This window comes from Tenrec ecaudatus, chromosome 15, assembly GCF_050624435.1.
Source record: "Tenrec ecaudatus isolate mTenEca1 chromosome 15, mTenEca1.hap1, whole genome shotgun sequence".
Classification (NCBI taxonomy): domain Eukaryota; kingdom Metazoa; phylum Chordata; class Mammalia; order Afrosoricida; family Tenrecidae; genus Tenrec; species Tenrec ecaudatus.
The window spans coordinates 61,691,605-61,713,859 of NC_134544.1; the positions used below are offsets into that span (position 1 = coordinate 61,691,605).

At 41.7% G+C, this 22,255-nt stretch overlaps 1 protein-coding gene across 1 annotated transcript; it reads right to left on the bottom strand.

Moving 5' to 3' along the window:
- Window positions 1-8,349: 8,349 nt before the first annotated feature.
- On the bottom strand, window positions 8,350-11,065 carry LOC142427782 (eukaryotic translation initiation factor 1-like). The gene is made up of 2 exons (XM_075532911.1): window positions 10,974-11,065; window positions 8,350-9,037 (listed from the first exon to the last, which is right to left on the bottom strand). Exons 1-2 carry the CDS (start codon window positions 10,976-10,978, stop codon window positions 8,542-8,544), a joined length of 501 nt encoding a protein of 166 aa, XP_075389026.1. The 5' UTR covers window positions 10,979-11,065; the 3' UTR covers window positions 8,350-8,541.
- Window positions 11,066-22,255: the final 11,190 nt, after the last annotated feature.

Consider the following 22,255-nt stretch of genomic DNA (forward strand, 5'->3'; position numbering starts at 1 on the left):
AGCTGTTTGATGATGGGAATTATAAGGAGGCCTGGTCAATGCTGTGACATGCCAGCCACTGTGCGGGCAAAATCGTGTTTCTCTGAAGATACGAGCCTTGGAAACCCCTTAGGACAGTTCCACACTGCCCTGTGGGTTACGATGAGTTACAGTTGACTCAATAATAGGTTGTGGTTACAGGACATTTTATCTTTCAAGTTTCCTACCACAAACACAGGAACAAAGATGGGTAGATATCTGACAAATCGATCGATCTTCCAGCTCACATGTTGCTGTGATTGTGGAAACTATGTGTGCTGCCTTGACTTCAAATAGCCAGACAGGTTCAGGGGCACTTCCAGACTTAGAAAAGGCTAAGAAGGAATACGCTGCCCACTTCTGAGGGATGAGCACAGAAACTAAATGAAGAGCAGTGGGACATTGTCAGATATAGCACTGAAAGAGGAGCGCATCGGGTTAAGCAGTGGTTCTCAACCTGTGGGTCGTGATCCCTTTGGGGGGGGGCGGTCAAAGGACCCTTTCACAGGGGCTGCCCAATTCATAACAGTAGAAAAATTACAGTTATGAAGCAGCAACAGAATAATTTTGTGGTTGAGAGTCACCACAACACGAGGAACTGTATGAAAGGGTCGCGACATTAGGAAGGTGGAGAACCCCTGGGTTAGAGGGAATTACAGATTGACAGTGGCTGCAGCATTGGGCTCAACCAGTGCTGGGATTCAGTTCACACTGGTTCAGCAGAACCAATACCTAGCTTTTTGTTCAGTTTAGCAAACCGGTTGTTTAAAATGGCACTTTTTATGAGGGTTTTCTCTAAGATGCCCAATATGGAAATCACAAATTTACATTCCTTACTCTTTTTTAACATTCAACTCTGCAAAAGCATATTCTAAGCTCCTGTAGTAATGTTCATTCCATCCATAGGAATAAAAAATTCGACAGAACTACACTTGTCATATTTCTTATTCACTTCATAGAACTCATTATACTTTGGATAAGTTCTTTTAAAAAATGTAGTGTCTTGATAAAAAACTACATTTTTATTCCCTTGTATTTGTTACATCAGTAAACAAACACATATAAAAAGTGCCAACCAACCAGAGCAGGATAGTGTCGCTCATTTCAGCTTTGTGTAAAGTCTCAAATTCCCATGAGATATTCTTATGCAGTTCCTGATAGTTCAAAGAGCTAAAAAATATTATCAGAATAATTGCTGTAAATTCAACAGAAGCAGAAAGGGTTTTTTCAAAGATGAACATGTGTTCAGGAAAAAGAAGTTGCCTGTCTCTTTGTTATGTCTAAAACACAATGACTATTGTATATTTGACCAATCTATAAAGGACTGGGATCCTGCCCCCACAATAAAAAGATGGTTAAGGGTAAGTCACATAGCTGATAAAGCAAAGAAGTGTGCAAATGAGGACACCAATTAAGAAGCCATCTAGAAATATCTTAAATAACAATTTTATTGTTTTTAGACAGGCATCATTTAATATTTTTTCATTTAGATTTTAAGACACGACATAATCTAGTTTTGTGAACCTCTTTAATTGTTTTTAGTTAAGTATTAACTGTATGAAATAATTAACCTTTCAGTAATTTTTTTTATATTTAAAAGTTATTAGGGCAGTGATCCAATTGCTAAAGTATTACATGCCATTTAGTTATGAAATCCCACCAGGCTCAAACATAACAATTGTGAAGACTGCACAGGACCAGGCAGTGTTTCCTTTCATTGTGCACACAGTCAGAATGAATCAGGATGGGCTCAATGGCACCTAACTAACTATATGGATATATAACATGTTACACAAGAAAACACATACCTTAAATGGATACTTATATTTTACTTTGTAAAGTGCTACAATAAACAAGACATCCTTTATGAGCCAGGATAGCGTCTTAAGAGGTTTAACAAAAATACCCTGACAGGAGAGCCCATTAAATTTATTAAAAGAGATATACACCTTACAAATGGCAGAATGCCAAGAAGGCAATTTAGAGCAGTAAACAACTACATTTTAAAAAAGATCTAACTTCATTATGCTACATTTATACTTTAAACTAGTAAAAAGAGCCCTTTAAAACCAAAGCTAAACTAATTAAAGAGTTATATTGTTGCTGTCAGGTACCTTCAAGTTGCCCAGACTCATAGGAACTTCATGTATGACAACAAATCAGACCATGTCTGTGATGACCCATGAGTTTTCATTGGCTAATCTCCAGAGGTAGGTCACCAGGACTTTTTTTCCCCCTTAGACTTTTTTTTTTTAGGATATGAACTCAGCAGAAAACTGACTCCTCTGGGTGATTCCGCTGGTATTTAGGATAGCGCTAGGATAGCTTCCCAAGACAAACGTACAGGAAGGCGATAAAATACACATTAGAGCAGAGGTAGAATAGGGAAACATTAGATTTAATGGAGCCCAAGTGGGATTTTTGAAAAGCTCAAAGACATTCACACAAGTTTAGCTAGACTGACAACGAAAAGGGTAATAACAAACATCAAAAAGTGGGAACATTGTGACCTTCCTTACAGATAAAATACTGTTAAGTGTTATCTAAAAGACATTTAAGAATTCTCCTTATATGAAAGAAGACATGATACAAATGAGCATTACATATTCATATCTTGGGACTGTTCATTCACATGAAATATTTGTTGCAGGAAGTGTAAATTGAGAAGTTTAGAGAGTACAATAAAGCCTATTGCTCATTTGTTAGCAACTGCACACTAACCACTGTACCCCACGACTTCATGTTCTCCGGTGCTTGTGTGTATATGAACTCAAGTGCTCAAAACACATACATTTCAGGATAGTGGTTAGCTCTGGGAAGATGAGATAGTGAATTATACACAGTAACATCAAAGTAGGACTTAATCTAGGTCATGGACATGGGAATGTTTGTTTTAATATTTTGCTTCCTCATTTATAAATATAATATATAATTATTGAGCACCTATATGCCAAAGAGGGTTTTTTTAAGATTTTTTTTTGTAAGATGTGATCTGCCAAATGATCATGTATACCATGAAAGGCACATTTTGAGTGTTTTGAGCATGAGTCACTCCTAAATTTGGGGTTTGTGTTATATTTCATATTGAACAAAGATTCCCTTTTGACTTTAAAACTAGAAATGGCATTTTGATACTATATGTGTGTTAATCTGGGTAAACTAGAGAAACAAATCCACAGAAACACACACACACACATATATATATATACAAGAGTTTTATATAAAGGGTAAGTGTACACTGAGAAAGCATCCCAACCATGTGTTGTCCAAGTCCATAAGTCCAACATTAGCCCACATGTTTGACACTGATCTACAAAGTCCTCCTCAATCCCATAAAACACACGCAATTACACCCACTGCAGGAAGAAAGCTTAATCAGTAAGTGTGTAAGCATCTCAGCGCTGGCAGGGGTCTCCACAAGGCTGCTCTAGCACCCAGGGGTGCATCAGGGTAGGTCCATGCAGCTTCTCCTTGGGGATGTCTTGCAGGAAGAAAGCCTTGCCAGCTGAAGCAGGGAACTGGCTAAGGCAGCTGCACCCTGGTCCAACCATCACAAAGCAAGAGACCCAAGAACTTGAAAGACAAGGTTCACAGAGCCATTTATCCCTCCGCCCTTCAATTAACCCCACATGTATTTATCGGCCAGGTTGGCAAAATAAGCCTTAACTATCTCAATATGCCTCCAAATAAATTGCATAAATTATTGTGACTCAGTATATGACTTTCCTTTTTCAGATGAATTAAGTGAAACAAACTTATCCTTTTCTTCTACAGAGAAAATAATTTCTAGTTATACAGAATAGATGTATACTACATTTCTTCGGATTAAATCTGAGATCTGAAACTCAGACTCAGTTAAATTCTACCCATGCAGATAAAAGCTGGACAGTTAATAAGACTGAAGAATTGATGCATTTGAATTACGATGCTAGCAAAGGATAGTGAAAGTATCATGGACTGCCACAAGGACAAACAAACCTGTCTTGGAAGACAGAAGTAGAGACGGTAAGACTTGTTCTCATGTCCTTCATGTTTTCGAAAGCGGCAAGTCCATGTAGGACATCATGCTTAGTAAAGTGGAGGGGCAGCAAAAGAGAGGAAGACCCTCCACCAAATCAATAGACATGGCAGCTCAAACATACACCCTCTCTGATAATAGTGCCGGACAGGGCAGCATATATCTCTGGTGTTGTCAGGTCGCTATGAGTAGCAAATGACTCCATAGCACATAGAAATACTCTTTTATTTAAAAAACAACAACAAAACAGTTTTATTAGCATTTCATCCACACGTCATACAATTCAATAATTTAATTATATCAATAAAACTTGTACAATTATAAGTACATTCAGTTCTAGAACAGTTTCTTCTTCCTTGTGGTCAGTTATTCATGCAATTTTCCCTAATTATGGCAAAAATATACACAACAGAACATTCTCCAATTCTACAACTTCTACTTGTATAATTCAGTGTCACTGATTATACTTTGTGTTATACATGCATTATTTATATATTTTGCCAAATTATTCCACCACCACCGACATAAACTCAATGCTCTCTATGTGACAATTCTTTCCCCTTCACCTATGGTAACCATTGATGGTTTGGTTTCTTTCTTTCGTATCTTGAGCTTTTCTTGATATAGTATTCACATATCATACACTTCTAGGGTTACATTGCTTTTTAATTTTTTAAAATAATTTTATTGGGGGCTCTTGCAGCTCTTATAACAATCCATACATCAATTGTATCAAGCATATGTTGCCATCCATTCCTAAACATTTAGTTTCTATATGAGCCCTTGGTATCAGTTCCTCTTTTCTCCCTCCCTCCCCCCTCTCCTACCCTCATGACCCCTTGATAAATTATAAATTATTAATATTTTCATAACATATCAAACTGCTGTCTCCCTTGACCTATGTTTCTGTTGTTTACCGCCCCTCCCCCCACAGAGGGTGGGGGATTTATGCTTTGATCATTGCGATCAGTTCGCCCTTCCACCCATTTGCCCCACCTTCCCCCTACCTTCCTGGTATTGCTACTCCCATTTCTGTTCCTGAGGGGTTTATCTGATTTGGATTTCTTGTGTCATGAGCTCTTATCTGTACCAGTGTACATACTCTAGTCTATCCTGAACTGGAAGTCTGGACTTAGGTCGTGATAGTGGGCGGTGAGGAAGACTCAAGGAATCAGAGGGATACTGTGTATTTTATCAGTGCTATATTGGGTCCTGGTTGACTCATTACTTCCTTGTGACCCATTTGTGAGGGATGTCCCAGTCTCTACAGTTGAGTTTGGGGTCTCTACTCCAACCCCATTCATTCTCAACAATATGTTGTTTTTATGTTTGGAGTCGTCTGGTGCTTGTTACCTGATTCCATCAGCACCTCATGATTGCACAGGCTGATGTGCTTCTTCCATCTGGGTTTGTTGTTTCTCAGCTAGATGGCCGCTTGTTTCACTTCAAGCCTTTAGGACCCCAGACGCTATATCTTTTAATAACTGGGCACCCTCAGCTTTCCTCACCACATTTGCTTACACACCCACTTTGTATTCAGCGACTGTGTTGGGAAGGTGAGCATCATGGAATGCCAGATTGTTAGAACAAAGTGTTCCTGCATGGAGGCAGGGCTTGAGCAGAGACTCAAAGTCCATCTACTTCCTCAATGTATTGCCCCATAAATGTATCCACATAGGTCAATACCTCTATTTTTATGAATATATTTACATAAATACATACCTATGTTTTTACCTCTATCCATAGCTCTGCTTCCTAGATCTTTCCTCTGTTTCCTTTTACTTTCCTCCTGCTTCACCATTACCATCATTGCTGTTGCTCAAACACTATCGGAATCTCTACCTCCTCTTCATTGTTGCTTTTAATTCCCTAGTTGTTCCCCTATATATGGCATTGTATGCTCACTGCTCCTTTCCCCCCATCACACCTGCCCCCAAATCTGGAACTATTGACCCTGTTGCTTTCTCCTCGGGTTTGCTTCCCATGCTTATCTTGTATAGGTAAGCAAAACAACAATAACAGAGACAAAGCAAAAAGAAAACAAAAGATTGACTAAAAGTAGAAAAAGAACAAAAACAAAACAAAAAACCTAAAGAAGCATGTATGTGTGTTTTTTCAGGATATTTTGCTGATTAAATTGCTTTTAAAATGACTTGTATATACTGTGTTAGACAGGGATGACTATAGAAGAAATCCAAGAGACTCATGTTTGAGAGAGCTTTATATCAAAGAACAATTGTATATTTAGAAAACATCCCAGTCCAGTCCAGATTAATTCCTTAAGTCCAATATTAGGCTATTATGTCTAGTACTGGTCTATAAATTCCTCTTCAGACTCACGCAGCACATGCAATGAAACAGAATGCAGGACAACCAATGGCCAATGGGTGCAAAGTCTTGTAGATCCATCAGCAGTGGACACATCTCTACTGGTGTGGCTGTCATCAGCTTAGATCAAAGTGGCTTGTCAACAGGAAGGTGAAGCCAGAGAGTGTGGCCCACCTCCAGGGAGAACGAGAAGAAGTTCCCAGCATTTTCAGAAGGTTCTACCCACCGGGAGGCAGCATAAGGCTGTGACTTGATTGGCAAGCTAAGCTCCACCCCTTCATCCATCAAATTGACATGACTGACACATATACATAATCACAATCAGTTCTAGTGCCCACACCCCCCTCCAGTATTGTGTGCTTCCCAATTTTCACTTCCCAAATCTCTCCACCCTCCCGATCTCCCACGACCCACCTCATCCTCTACAAAACATTGTATCAGTTATTATCTCTATGCAGCTACTCCTTCTGTGCTTCACAAACTGGGACGCCCAACAGAAACAATAAAAAACAAAAAGTGGTAATAATAAAATAATAATAATAATATAAAGATAATATATAGCCCATTTGTCGGCCACTGGAGATCCCCTCAGAGGGGTCTAGGGGAGGAGATGAGTCAGTCAGGGTGCGATGTAGCACCGATGAAGAATACAGCTTTCCTCCAGTTCCTAAATGCTTCCTCCCCCACCAACTACCATGATGCGAATTCTACCTGGCAAGTCTGGATAGAGCAGAGGATTTACACTGGTGCAGATGGGAGCTGGAGGCACAGGGGATCCAGGGTGGATGATCCCTTCAGGACTAGCAGTATGAGTGGCGATACTGGGAGGGTAGAAGGTGAGTGGTTTGGAAAAAGGGAACCGATTACAAGGATCTACATGTGACCTCCTCCCTGTGGGATGGACAACAGAAAAGGGGGTGAAGGGAGACGTCGGACAGGGCAAGATATGACAAAATAATAATTCATAAATTATCAAGGGCTCATGGAGGAGGAGGAGCAGGAAGGGAGGGGAAAAAAGAGGACTTGATGCAAAGGGCTTAAGTGGAGAGCAAATGCTTTGAAAATGATGAGGGCAAAGAATGTACAGATGTGCTTTTAAATATATATATATATATATATATATATATATATATATATATATATGTAAGAAAGAAAAGACAACCATGAATATTTTAAAGGCCAGGTAAGAAATTTTTGTCATGTAACAAGCAAGAAATGCTTGAGCCTAGAACAAATTCAGGCTGGGTCAAGAGGGAGGTCAACTGATGAAGTAGCAAGTTTGATCCAGCATAATCCAGTTTGCAGTGCTATTGCCTGACAGTAAAGCTGTTTGAGACCCTTGCCTGTGGCTAGAGGGGTTCTGCAAGGGCTTAATCTGACTTGTCGCGCGCTCAGTCTCACCAGCAAGAAGGACGCGCCACAACAGGATTCTTCCACAGGCGTTTAATGCGGGTTCAATTTGCAGATGCGGAAAAAGACCCCGAAGCCCCCAACTACTGCTGCTTATATGCGCTCTATGGGGACGTGCTGTGCATTGATTGGTGCATTCGCCAGAACCCTTATTAGCATACTCCAGGGTGGAGTTATGACTACGTCATCTAAGCAGTGCGCATGCTCTAAGTGGTTGTTTACCACTTAACTGGGCCACCGCCCTGACTGCCCGGCGCCATCTTGTAATGGCGGCGAGAGCTGCGGCTTCCCACACTGACTAGATCCTCTGCAGATAGGTTACAAGTTCCCACTGTACTCCATAGCCTTCTACAAACTGGTGTTCATAATCAAAATGATATTCTTTCTGGTTTCCAAGATTCCCTTTAAGCAACTACTATATCATTAATTGAAAACATTTCTATGCTCCCTCTTTAAAAAATATTTTTCTCAAGTATAAAATCAATATATTCAAATTAAAAATTCAGAAACTTTGAAGTTTTCCACATTCTACCAAAGAAAAGCACTTTTGCACAACTTTTTTCAAAGGCACATATACTTTATTTTTTTTTTTTTGGGCTCTTTTCAGTTTATTGCATGAAGGAGTTACACTAGTCCAAGTTAAAAGTGGACCCCAAATGGTTACATCATACAAGCTGTGAGGTTTTAAACTTGTGACAAGGGACAGAGGGAATTTTTCTACTCATTGCAAGGAAATCCTCACTTAAGCTTCCGTGAGCCACAAGCACTTAAAACCCACGAACCTTCAGCTGGTCGTCCTTAGCCAGTCCAATCTCTACAAGGAACTGGCATATGTTCTTGCGCTGGTCCCCCTGGAGCTGAATCACTTCTCCATATTCTGGATGCTCAATCACAGTACCATTGCAGGCAAATTTCTTCTTAAAGGCCTTCACTAGCTTCTTTTTGTCGTAGTCATCAGTGATCCCTTGGACAGTGGTCAGGGTCTTCCTGCCGTTGCGCTGTTGAATTCTTATATGGATATAATCCTCTGTCCCCGCAGGCAGCAGGTCATCACCCTTACTTGCATCAGCAAAGGGGTCAAAAGAGTGGAGGTCCTGGATAGCGGACATACGATACGATTCCTTTTCCTCGGTGGAAACGGCCTGCGGAAGGCGGCGGCTGGAGAAGGCGGGCAGGGGGGACGGAGCGTCGGGAAGCGAGGGGGCTCGAGGGGGAGGCTGCTGAGTCCTCGGCGGCGGCTCAGTGACTGGGGCGGCACATATACTTTAAATGATATAAAAATACATCTAATTTTATGTGTTGCTTTTATAAAGTGTTTTAATGGCAGTCAGTGTAAGATATGAAAAAAAATATCAAGAGTTTATGAGGGAGGAAGGGGGGTGAGGGAGAGAAAATACGAGGAGCTGATATAAAGGAATCAAGTAGGAAGAAAATGTTTTGAAAATTATGATGGCAACAAATGTACAAATGTGTTTGACACGATGGATGGATGGATTGTGATAAGAGTTGTACGAACACCCAATAAAATGATTTTTTTTAAAAGAGAGAGACCACCATGGCTTGGGTCAGGTGCGCCTTATCCTTCAAAGTACTATCTTTGCTTTTCAACACAATAAACAGGTCTTGTGCAGCATACTGCACTAAAAACAAGCAAACAAAGTGTTTTAATGCAAGTTATGCCCTGTAGTTTGATGAGAAGAAAAAAATGTTATTAATATAATCTTCCAGTAATGTACCAAACTAAACAAAAATCAGAACAAAACCTACATCAACATAAGCGATGAAAGCTTCCAACTGAAAATATTAGATTAGTTCTCTCTCTGACAATGAAAAATTATGTATTGCAGCAAATAATTGCTTGCTAAGAAATTCTGGATCCCTGAATTTATCAATATCTTCTGAGATTTTCGACCCACTGTTTCACCTGATGTAATTGCTATTCTCAGGTCCTCAGGACCACCCTTTGAATGCATCAAATTTGGAAACACAGAGACAAAATCCGGAAGTCCCAGAAGCCTGGTTCTTGGTAGAGTTTATGGCATTCCTTTTCAAATTTGTACTCACATTCAAAATTGAAGGCTTCTTGACTTGGTATATCACAATGGTGGATAAATACAAACCAGGCTAGGTAGGCAGAGGCCAGGCCAAAAGCTCTTTATAGAAGTAGTGCTCAAACCCAGTGACTGACAGTCCTGGGTGAACTCCACTGGTCTGACTCAACCATGACACTTTCAGTGGCCTCATATACATGCAAAAGCTGGCCAATGAATAAGTGGGACCAAAGAAGAATTGTTATGTTTGAGTTGTGACGTTGATGAATATTGAGTGTGCCAGACTACCATGAAAATTAAGGAATGTAACACAGCAAGGTGTTCCTTAAACGTGGGTATGGCAAGACTTCTCTCACGTACCTTGAATGAGTTGTCAAAAGAGACCAGACCTTGGAGAAGGTCAAGTTTGGTAAAATTAGGATCAGGGAAAAAGGAAACCCGCAACAAATGAGTTGACATAGTGGTTCCAACAATGGACTCTAACATGGCAATGATTATGAGGATGATACAGGACTAGACAGTATTTCCTTCTGTAATGTATGGGTCTCCGAACATTATCACCACCCGCTAGCCTGACGACTTCTATCCTTCCTCATTATGAAGTGGTCTCTATTCCTTCACAAATATAATAAACATGGACAGTAATGATGTACACATGGTCCCTCCAAATCTATCAACCCTACAAAGATCAAGCACCATGGAAGCCTTTTCCCATTGTTCCCCGGGTTGTGTAGCAGGTGAAGTTGTGAAACTCTCCAAGTTTTAAGAATCAGGCTTTCCAGACTTGGGAGGGCTTCCGGAGGTTAGCCGGGCTCCTAGCACATTAAACCATAAACGAGAGCTAGCATTGCCTGATCGTAGCTGGAAGCCCGTGGCCAAAACCGGCGCCGCAGAAGGAACAGAGAGCACGCTCCAGAACCCACGCGCCTGTGCCTTTTCCCAGCGAAGAACTGGCAACTGGGAAACAAGCGCGCTCTTTCCCTTTAAGGGCCTGCGAACCGGCGGCGGAGGAAGCCGGAAGGCAGAGAGAGTCGCCGGAAGTTAGTTTACCCACCCACCCGAAGCCATATTCCTCCGCAGGCCTTGGCCCTGGCATCTGGGGATAACCTCATTTCCCTCCCGTCGGTTCACCCGCGCGGCCGACTCACGCCATTTCTCGTCCTCTTGCTTCCGGCGGCCGGCTTAGGACCCTCGGCTCTCGCCCCTCCGGCCACTCGCCCCTCCGGCGCCGGAGCCTCGGTCCGCTCTGATTGGCTGGGCGCTTCCGGATGACGCGCCCTTCCTGCGCCGCGCGGGCGGCGCGCACCCGGCTGCCGGGCCTCCGGACGCGCGACGGTGCCGTGGTAAGGAAGAGCTGCGAGCTTGTGGGGCGGACGCGACTGCTGGCCCCCGGGCGGCCGTCCAGGTGCGCCGGCCTTTATCCCGACGTTGAGCAGCGACTCTGCGCGGCTTCCCGAGTTCTTGACCCACGCCCTGTTACAGGACGTTCTTCTCAAACGGCAGCCTCACCGCGGCGGCGTCCGAGCGTCGTTCGCCGCAGCTGCTGGGAACCCGGCCCTGGCTCCTGCGGGGACTTGGCTTCGCCCACGCGGTTCTTTGGCTCAAACGGATCGAAAACAGCTGACCCGAACCAGGTGTCAGGGGTCCCCTGCTTCCCGCTTTGGGAGGAGGCACTGCCGTGGCCATGCTTTGGTCGTGTTGGCCTTTTGTCTTGGTTACCTAGTACTTGTTTGACACGTGCCACGCGTGTTTAATACACTGTGTTCTCAGCGTTTAGGAGGCCTTAAGGCCTTGTCTCTTTAGCCCGGGCTTCCTAGTTTCGCGGTCTTGCCACCTGTTAGACCCCAGCTTTGCTCACAGTTTTCTGGTTTAATCTATTCTATCTAAAAAGAGATTGATACAAATACACTTACCCTGTATTATTTAACATAACAAGAAACTTTGGTCCGCTAACTGCAAGGTCAGCATTTCTCAAGCACCCAGTTGGTGGGACAAAGATTGGTGCTTTATGATCCGGAAAAGATTTACAGCCTCAGTCTTTGCACTCTGTCTATAGGGTCACCATGAGTAGGAATAATTCCTTGGCGGTTTTTTATTTACCATAAACCCACTCCTAAATGGGATTATAACCACAGGCATGAAAGTTAAGATGTACGATGTATATGTCAATGCGTGCACCACGATTCAATGGTTATTCCCTTTATTTCACCAATAACTTTCCTCTGCCCATATTCTGGGCCCTAACTCTTGCATGGCCGCTGCCTGTTGTCCAGCCCAAAGGCTCAGCAGGCCAGCTATTGGCAGGGAGCTGTTGTAAAATGATAGCCCGAACCACATCCCTGCCACTGTCAGCACTGAAGAGGACTTCTGACCACCTTTGAAAATCAGGGAGATGCATAAGTCTGTCATACCCACTTGGTACGTTGATTTTGTTAACTAAGGCCTGGGAACAGAATCCAAATGGCAATTTCTGACATCATCCACTTTTACATATTTGTCTTGTTTGTTCTGAAACCATAGCAGTCTTATACATTGTACCCCTCAATGCAAATACTGGACAGTACCTGGAACATGTACTCTACAAATTGCAATATAGAGCGTATCTTCGCACCTTGGTCATTGAGATGTTCCACTGGCGGTTCAAACCCAGCAGCCTCTGGGAGAAAGGTGAGTCTGTCAGCTCTGGTAAAGAGTTACAGTTTCAGGAACCCTACATTAGGTCTTGTGGAGTCTAGATTGGAGGGTAGTAGAGGCTAGAGTGATTTGTGATGTGGGAGAAACAAGATAAAATACACTTTGGAGCACAATTATGTTCTGTGGGTGTGTTGGGTTGACAAAAGAAACATCCAGGGACATTCATATATGTATAAGAAAGAGCTTTATATCAAAGAGCAATTGTATATTGAGAAAACATCCTATCCCAGTCTAGATCAAGTCCATACGTCCAATAATAGCCCACATGTCCAATACTAGTCCATAAAGCCCTCTTTAGCCTCCCGCAGCACATGCAATAATGCAGAAAGCAGGAAGATCACAGGCCAGTGAATGAAGAATCTTGTGGATCCAGTGGCAGTGGAAGCATCTGAACGCTGGCATGAGTCTCCAGTGGTTCCCCCACCTCTAAGTGTGTCTCAATAGCAGGAGAGGGAAGGCAGAGAGTGTGGCCCACCTCCAGGGAGAAAGAAAGGAAGTTCCCAGAATTCTCATGAGAAGGCCACACCTACCAGGAGGCATCATTTGGCTGACCTGATTGACAGACTATAAACCCCACCCCTTTATCAAGTTCACGGGAAATTATGTAACTACCACAAAGGGGGATAAAACATCATAAATGTGTATTTTGATGTCTAGTAGAATACTTTTGTATATAAAGGTTGGTATATCTGATTATCTTGAATTTTACTTTTTACCAGTTTTTATAAAAGACATTAAAAATAGATTCAGTTTCAAAAAGAGACAACGGATTGAGCAGTTTTGTTGTTTGTTGCTGAATCTAGTGAAGATGGTGAATTTAAAGTTGCAAAAAATTTTAAATACCTTAATTTAGATTGTGTAGTGTTTAAGGTGTATCCCATTAGCTTTATTTTCTTTCATAAAGTGGTTTTACTCAGCTCTTTCACTTTGGGTAAGTCACTTATGTTAGGGGGCCGCAACTTTCTGTAATTAAAGTCTTTATTCTCACTACTATCGAGTTAATTTTGACTCGGTGACCCTATAGGACAGCGTGCATTTCTGAGCCTATAATTCTTTGTCCTGGGATGCTGGCTGGTGGTTTTGAACTGCTCACCTTACAGTTAGCAGTCTAATGCAACAGCAGGGCTCCTAAAACATTATTAGGTCATAAAAATTTCATTTAAAATTCTGTGATTCTCTTGTAATGCTAAAGAGGGGGAAGTCAGAGGCATTTGAGCAAGAGGGTTCTTGAAACCTCTAGCAAGGAATATCCATAATGGTCTCTCCCAGTCTGTTCCATGGGTTTTATCATTCTGATGGTTCAATAAAGAAGTTTAAATTTCTGACTTAAAAAAATTCACTACCACTGGATTCTGACTCACAGCCACCCTACACAACAGAGTAGGGCAAACTCCTTTGGCTTTTGAGGCTCTAAATCTTTATGGGAGCAGAAAGCCTCATTGATCTCTTGATGAGTTCAAATTGCTGACCTCGTGTGGTTAACAGCCCAACTCGTAACCCACTATTCTGTAAGGGCTCCTACATTTCTGAGTACGTAGGTCTCTTCATTTTAATAATTGATCACTACTTTGTTCATGGGCAGTTATATATCTGAGGACCATGGTAAAGAGCACTAATAGGTTTGGGCAGGGTGTGATGCAATAGCAACCAAACTAACTGCCATAGAGTAGATTCTGACTGGAAGGAACCTATGCAGGTTTCCAAGCCTTTGTAAATCTACAGAGCCTTCAGAGCAGCGAGTGGGTTTGAACAACCAGCCTTGCACTTAGCAATTTAATGTTCACCTGATAGTGCCATCAGGGCTTCTAGTCTTCTTAAAGATGGGTTATAGCAATTAGTCCAATTAACATTTTCTAAGAGACAGCATTCATTCACAGGACCACTGTGTACCAATCGTTTGCAGTACATATGTTTAAACAAAAGCAGAATCAGAGTTCTGTTGGCAGATATATTTAAAAGTGTTTTTCCCCTAATAAAAACTACAGTAGACCAGCACAAAAGCACATATTTGATAGAACACAAACACTTTCTTATGAAAGCTTAGCAACACCATTTAATAAGGAAAATCGAGCAGGAAACATTGTGACACTCAGAAAGCAAAACTGGCCTACTTAATTTTGTACAGTAATTTTGTTATTTAGAATCCCATCGCCACCAAAAGAAAAAGGATGAAGAACATGCAAGAGAACTGCTTCATGACACAAATCACAGACATGAAGAGGGAGAAAAGGTCAATGTGGCTCCCACACCAGATTTCTCCCCCTGTGAAAGCAGGTCCTTGGGGATTCGGATAAGTTCATCATTTTCTGCATTCACCTTGCCCACCATCTTCTCCAAGACGTGGGTCTGCCTTTGTCCTCTCATCAGGCTCACCTGGTAGGTCAGCTGCTCTACCTGGGCCTGCCTGTGCACCTGAGCGAGTCCCTCCTCTGCGACATTGAGCTGTTCTTCTGGGAGTGCCCTCAGTATACGGTACCCCAGGCCGTCTGCCTCCGTTCTCAGTGTGTACTCCTCAACCCTCCCTTAGCGATTCGTCACTACTGTGGCAGCCTTCCATCACCCTGTTTCATATGTGCTTTGTAAGGATCAGAGGTGTGCCTTGGTGTTTCGCTGTCATACGTTAATCTTTTCTTCCAGAATCATTTGGGTTTGGCCAACTCTCTGCTTCTGAGTTTCCTCCATCACCTGGTTCACAGTCGTGAGTAGCTCCATCTCCAGGTATTTCACAAGGAACTCCTCATTCTTGCTTTTCAATTCCAGGTTCTTTGTGTAGTTTCAACTTCTGTATCTCGTGCCTCCTGACTGGATGGTAGCATTTCCATAACAGGGCCAGTCAGCAGAGGCAGGCCCACAGAGCCAAGGACACTCTGCAGAAGGTCCATTACAGGAACACCCAGAGCACCCAAGACATCAAAGTCTGCCATTTGCACGTAAGGTGGACTCCCTGAGGAAGACTTGTGTGTACTGGAGATGCTGCTGGCGTTGGTGGACTCAGGAACCCATTGATTAGGGCTGTCTTTTAGCAGCAGATCAAATGTGAGGTAAAAAACTGTTTCTTAAGGCAGATTCGTGAAGAGAGAAAGTTCCAAACTGTTTCAAGTAATCGATCACGGCCTGGAGCACAGAATGCCAGCAGGATGTCTGAAATGCTCTCCTGTGGAGAGCTGTGGCCCTTAATGAGAGCAGGACCACCAGCCCTGCTAGATTCCAGGACTGCGCCCCCACCCACCGCCCATTACTGTGTGTGTGTGTGTGTGTGTGTGTGCATGTGCGTGTGTGTGTGTGTGTGTGTCTTTAAATGTAGCCACAGTTAATTGCAATTTGCATCCAACACTGAGAAGCGTTGATAAAAAGTCCCAGGAGAGAGCCAGCTGGGTAAAAACTACACAATGTCCCAGATTTTCTTAAATGGGGCTTTTATGACTAACCTTGATTTGGGTGTTTTTTGATTTGCCAGAAAATGAGACAACTCTTCCTATATTAAAAGGACATGAGCCAAATGAAGAAAAATAGTTTTATAACACGTTTGCTTGGCTCTCTCTATTTTGTAAGTCGCTAAGATTTGACTATCTGGCCTAAACAGTTCATCTAATATCTTTACCTCAGATATTGTCATTTCTGGCTAATTCACTGAAGGTAGTGTGTCAGTAGAGCAGGTGACTAAAGCAAACTGCAGATAGACATTCGGGCATGTAAAATAAAATCCTTTCTCCAAATCCTCTTCACACGGCCTCTACAGTGATCCTCTGAGCTAGGAAGCATCAGCAGCACGTGCGGCTTATTAAGACTGCTGAGCTGCTCGCCCCCTGAGTTTTGATGCACTGGGACTGGGTTTGGATCTGAGAACTTGCTTTTAAGGGTAATGCTATGAATCGAGTTGTACTTTCCTGAAACTCGTATTGGAATCTGAATGCCTATACCTGTGGTTATAATCCCTCCCTTTGGGAATAGGATTTTGTCCTGCTAAAGACACCATATCAGTGTAGTGTATGTTTTCAATTTACTCACTTTTGAGATTTAAAAAAGCAGATTAGCCATGGAGACTTGAACTGGAAAGAGAGATGCCACGTGGACATTGCCAAAATGGATAGAGGAGCCCTAAGTAATTAAATTCATTTTATCACACAACCCTAATGAGATAATTGGTCAGTTTTGCCATCCTTGTCATCCTAAATGAGCTAATTCCAGATGTGGAAAGAGGAGACCTCATTATCATTAAGAATAGCCAGGAATGTAGCATGTCCTTTTGATCTGGAGTCCACCCACTGAGAACCTCCTAGATTTAAGAGAGGTACTAGCAACAGTGAAGGCCATGAGAGGTATGAGACTATTATAAGCTTAGGGAAGTGTTAAGTACTTCATTCTCTTTGAAGAAGTCTTTAGAGAGATGGAATTTAGTTGGAGAAGCTATGGGTGATGAGCAGAAACCAATTTGATAAGGACAATTCTTTTTTTAAAAATTGCTTTTGGAAGGAGTAGTACAAGGCTTGTCCCAATTAGGTAAAAATCAAAGATGTTCCAAATGCCCAACTATTTCAAAATACTTTACCACGCCATTCCTAATATCAACTACCACAGCTCCCCTCACTTTTAGACTCCTGTCCCAGGGTTCTGCAAAACTTGTGGAAATTGGCACGTCCCCAATCTGAATTTCCTGGAGCTGTAGAAAAGTCGTCTCAGTCACACCAGTTAGGCTATTGACTCAAGGCTATGGAACTGGCCAGTGAGTCAGTTAACAGAGTGTTGACTCAAGTCCCAAGAACTGGAGGCAATCCAGATGGAGGATCCTGAGAAGAAAGCAAACTCTTGCAAAGTTGCTCAACCCAGGTCAAGATGGCACGCGAGACCTGCACCAGTGGTTTTCCTAGGGCGGTAACTGGTGTCTGTCTATTCATCACTGGTTGGCTTGACACTAGTCTTCAGTGAAATCCCAGGTGGGAGGAGGGGTAGAGGCTCTGGGACAAAGATGGTGTGTTGCCCACAATTAGGCCTTCCAATTTCAAAATGGTTTTTGCCTTCTGATGTCAAAAAGATTAGGTAGAGAGCACATTTTAGATGGGCCAGACCTACTCTCAGCCTCCTGCTTTTTTTCAATTAAGCTGTCAGATTGTCTATTACAGGAAGAGTTTAAAATCAGAAGTTCATAACGCAGATATCAAAGATGTCAGCTAATATACAGACCATACCCCCCCAAAGAAACTGGGTGAAAACAGGGTCTTACCCTCTAGTAAGGGAGGAATTTAAAGTGTATCCCACCTCAATCCTGTAGCTAGCACACCAGATGACTCTCACCAAAAAAGAATTGTAAATACCGATGCAGAGGCCAGACTTGACGATACAGCCATCCAATGGAGGCTTTTGGCTAAGCACACCACAAAGTCCAATCAAGAAAGCCCATCTAATGCATCTCCATTTTAATTACATGTATACCTTATGACTTGGTCGTATGACTTAAAATTTGACACAGTAGGAATTACTAGTCTCCCGTGTCAATGCTATAGAAACAAGTGAAGTAGTTTGATCGTCCTATCATTTAAGCTGTCTCCTGATAATCATCATTTCCTCATCAAAATGCTTGAAAACCATTTGTATAATCTTTAAAATATAGTTTTTGTTTTCAATCAATTTATTGGAGGCTTTTATAGCTCTTAGAACAATCCGTACATAAATTGTATCAAGACATTTAGTGTATAATTGTTAATGTGGAATAAGACTTTTTTAAGATGAAAAGAGCAGGCTTACTGGTCTGAAGGAGAGTAATGGAACACCAGACTGTGTCCCTTAGATACCCTTCTGACCTGGAATGGAACTCAATTTTTATGAGTCCATGGCACATTTTTAGCCAAATGATAGACCTATCTAAAGCGGGGGATAATACTAATGAGGGAGGTACTCTTTAAAATAACCACTTGGGATCAAAGGATACCATTTGCCCATGGACAAAGTTCAGTAAAGTTAGGAATGACAAGGACTGGAAACAGGAAGCAAGGATGGATAGTATAGGGATTGCAATCAATGCCATGAAACAAAATGTGTCCACTTGATAGTATGAAAGTGTAGGAGTGATATCCAATTTGTCAGTCAGATCCCAGCCTGATGGCTCCTCCTTGTGGGCATGGCCTTCTCATAAGGAGGACCCCGGGAACCTCCCTCTGCCATGCTTCCACCAACCATGTAGCCACCTGACTTTGCACTCACCGGCCTGTGATATTCCTGCATCATTACATGTGACTGAGTCGAGAGGGGCTTGAGTTGAACGGGGCTGAGATGGGGTATTGATAAATAGCTCTTTCTTACACATACTAGTGTCACTGGATTGATTTATCTCATCAACTCGCCCTAACACACTCAACTCAAAGTTTTTTTAATTTATGAATTTTTATGGAACATTTTAATATGCATTTAAGGACTCTTACTTTTTGTACAATGCTGTGAGTTTGGGTTGTTGTTTTTTGCTTTGTTTCCATTGTGGTGTTTTGCTTGTAATTTCTATTGTACTAGTAACAGTGTCTGTCATTACACTGGAATAAATTCTTCCTAGGCTGAAAATAGAAATTTACCATTTCCAATAACAAAGGCTCACCTTAACAGATTTATATCCTTTCTGTCTGATTATTTTCTTCCATTTGAAAGACTTTTTCTTGATAGAGAAGTAGGAAAAAATCTGCATCATAGCATCTGTAAAAATTATAAATTGAACCTTTTATCATTGCAAAACATCGTTAGGCTTTTTTTTAAACAAATGTAGGTAAAACGCAATGTGAGCCCTGTGGTCAGCAGCGAAAAAGGGCATACTGGGCAGGGATAACAGAAGAGTATCGCACTCACTGCCATCGAGTCAGTTCCGACTCACAGGGACCTTATTGGACAGTTGCCCTGTGGGTTTCCAAGACTGAATGTTAAAGGAGTAGAAAGCCCCATCTTTCTCCTGCAGAGCTGCTGTTGGTTTCAAACTGCTGACCTTGTAGTTGACAGCCCAGTGCATAAGCCACTAAAGCACCAAATCCATCAAGAAAGTCACGGCTGTGTGGAATATCCATGAAGAGTTGACAGCAGGCATCAGAAAGGTGACATTCCTGTGCCTGGCAAGGAGATGGGCTACCGCCGAGGATGGTGCCTACTCTGGAATGAGAGAACTAAAAAGGTGACCAGAATGAAGACTGGCTGAAGACAACTAGTGCCCCACCTCAGTATATATTTCCTTCTTTGCCTCAGTGAAGAACAACAGGTTTTTAGCCGACAGTTTTTAACTGTCAGAAAAGATGCCGTTTCGCCAACCTTCTTTGCTACTGAAAAATCAACCAAATCAAACCTGTCAATTTGCTGGCAAGTAGACTGACTCAGAACAAGCCCACATGTGTCAGAATAGAACTGTGCCCAGTAGGGTTTCCAGTGACAGTTTTTTCAGAAAGAAAACCAAAGAGCGTCTGGGTGGATTTGAACCTCCAATCTTTCAGTTAGCTGCTGAGCACATAAAGCATTCTCACCATGAAGGGACTTCTGGGTCACACTAATGGCTTGAAGTTAACCGTTATGGGAGTGTTTTTGCCCGGATATCTACAAACACTATAAACAAGAGCTGAGTTATTGTTGATTATGTAGTGCTAGAAATCTATAACATGTTAATGCAGATTAAGTTTAAAAGTGTGTTGTGTCTGTAGCTGTTACATTGTAAATATTAAAATATCCTTCCAGTATTTTAACACTATTCTTCAATTCCAAAGAGGTGTTACCTCATTGACAAATGACTAAAGTTCCAACTTTTCCTTTTCATTTTCTTCATACCCATAGCACTGAAAATATCAACCAGCATGCATTTAGAACTATACTGGTTGGTTACAACTGTAAGTACATACTGTTTTTTTCTAATCCAAAAAAGATTCTGTAAGAATCAGTTGACTCTATCAAATTTTCAATATTTCAATCATAGAAATGACAGTATTCTGTTCTTACTGAAATATGAGCGAGGGAGTACACCAAGAAACCCGGAATTGCACTGGACTCGGCAGAATTTCCATAGTATGCATTTCCCCACTAGGCGAACACCAAGCAACTCGATTTGAGTGCGTTCACTCAGTAGCATCACCTGGGAAGGTTTTCTTTGATCACAATCAACTTTTTTGTAAAACCAGTTTCTCTTGAACCTGGATTTTTGTGACGGCCAAATTAAGAGAACTGTGCGGTTGTGAGATTTTGTTTCCTGCTTAGGAAAAATGCAGAAACTGCTGTGATGTTGAACAGCTCACAAGGACAGCCTCTGGGAGAAACTCAAGTCTACAAGTGGTTTTCTCATTTCAAAAAGGGAAATGTAGATTGATGACAAACCTCCTTCTGGACATCCGTCAACTTCCTGAAGGGACGAAAATGTCAACTCGTGTATTTGGAGTCCGTTCCACCAGGTCAGACTGTTAATCAAGCTTTCTATTTTGAGCAGTGGTTCCCAAGCTTCCTAATGCCACAACCCTTTAATACATCATGTATGGTGACCCCAATCTTAAAATTATTTTTCTTGCTACTTCATAACTGTAATTTTGTTACTGTTATGAATTATAATGTAAATATCTGATATACAGGATGTATTTCATTATTACAATTTGAACATAAAGCATAGTGATTAATCACAAAATCAATATGTAATTATATATTGTGAGATATTTATTTCTAATTAAAAATAAATAAAATTTTGTCTTGAAGCAAGGTATACCATGGGTAACAGTCTTAATATAACAACAATAGTAAACTATATTGCTATATTTTGTGACAGTATGCATAAAAAGCGATTGTCAGTGTGAAGGTTGAGCTAGCTTCTCTCTCAGCAGATCAGAAATTCTCGGGGCAGCCTTTACAAGAACACAACGAAGATCATCTTCCACAACATTTAGCCAGTAATTAAAATTCATGGAGTATCATTTTGCCTCCAATATTGCTGCTTTCAACACAGTAGCTGCTTTTTAACAGAGTAGCTGCTCTCTATACATGTGTGACTGGTCTGCATAAGTACAATATGGTGCCAATCCTGCCATATACACCTGTCACATGTGATATACACATATCCTTTCAATGTAGCATTTAACCATGTAAAAGTGAAGGAAAAAATCGAGGGAGGTGCTGTCGCCTATCCAAACAGATGAGTTTGAAAAATGTTTCTGGGAACTCAATCAGACTTGACAAATGTATTAAGTGTAATGGAGAGTACTTTGAAGGTAACAAGATTTTGTAACAAAAATTTAAATACATAGCTTTGGGAAAAAGTGTTTTCTTGGCTGGGGGACCCCCTCATAGAAATTCTAAATAGGAAATTGCCTTATCCGCCATGATAAAGGAGCCCTGAAGATGTCGTGGTTACAGACTACTAACCAAAGGTCAGCAGCTCAAAACCACCAACCACTCCACAGAGAAAGAAGACTTTCTAATCCCATCAAAAGTTGTCAAGAGTTATGGTCTCTACCCTCTCCTGTAGGGTCACAACTGATGTGATGGCAGTGAGCTTGGTTTTTGTTTGCTTTTTATCCACCATCATGGACAGGAGTGGATTCTCCCATGCCCCAAGGATTGCATAAATAAACATAAGTAAAAAAGTATTGCTAAGAGGATGCTATTACCTACATGTCCTAGTTTATTGTAGTAACATGTGCTCACACATCTCTGACATCAACAGATAACTGCAGACAAGTTCTCTCTGTAATCGTTTTGGTATCTTCAACGTGCCTTCAAACAGAAACAACAAAAATATCTG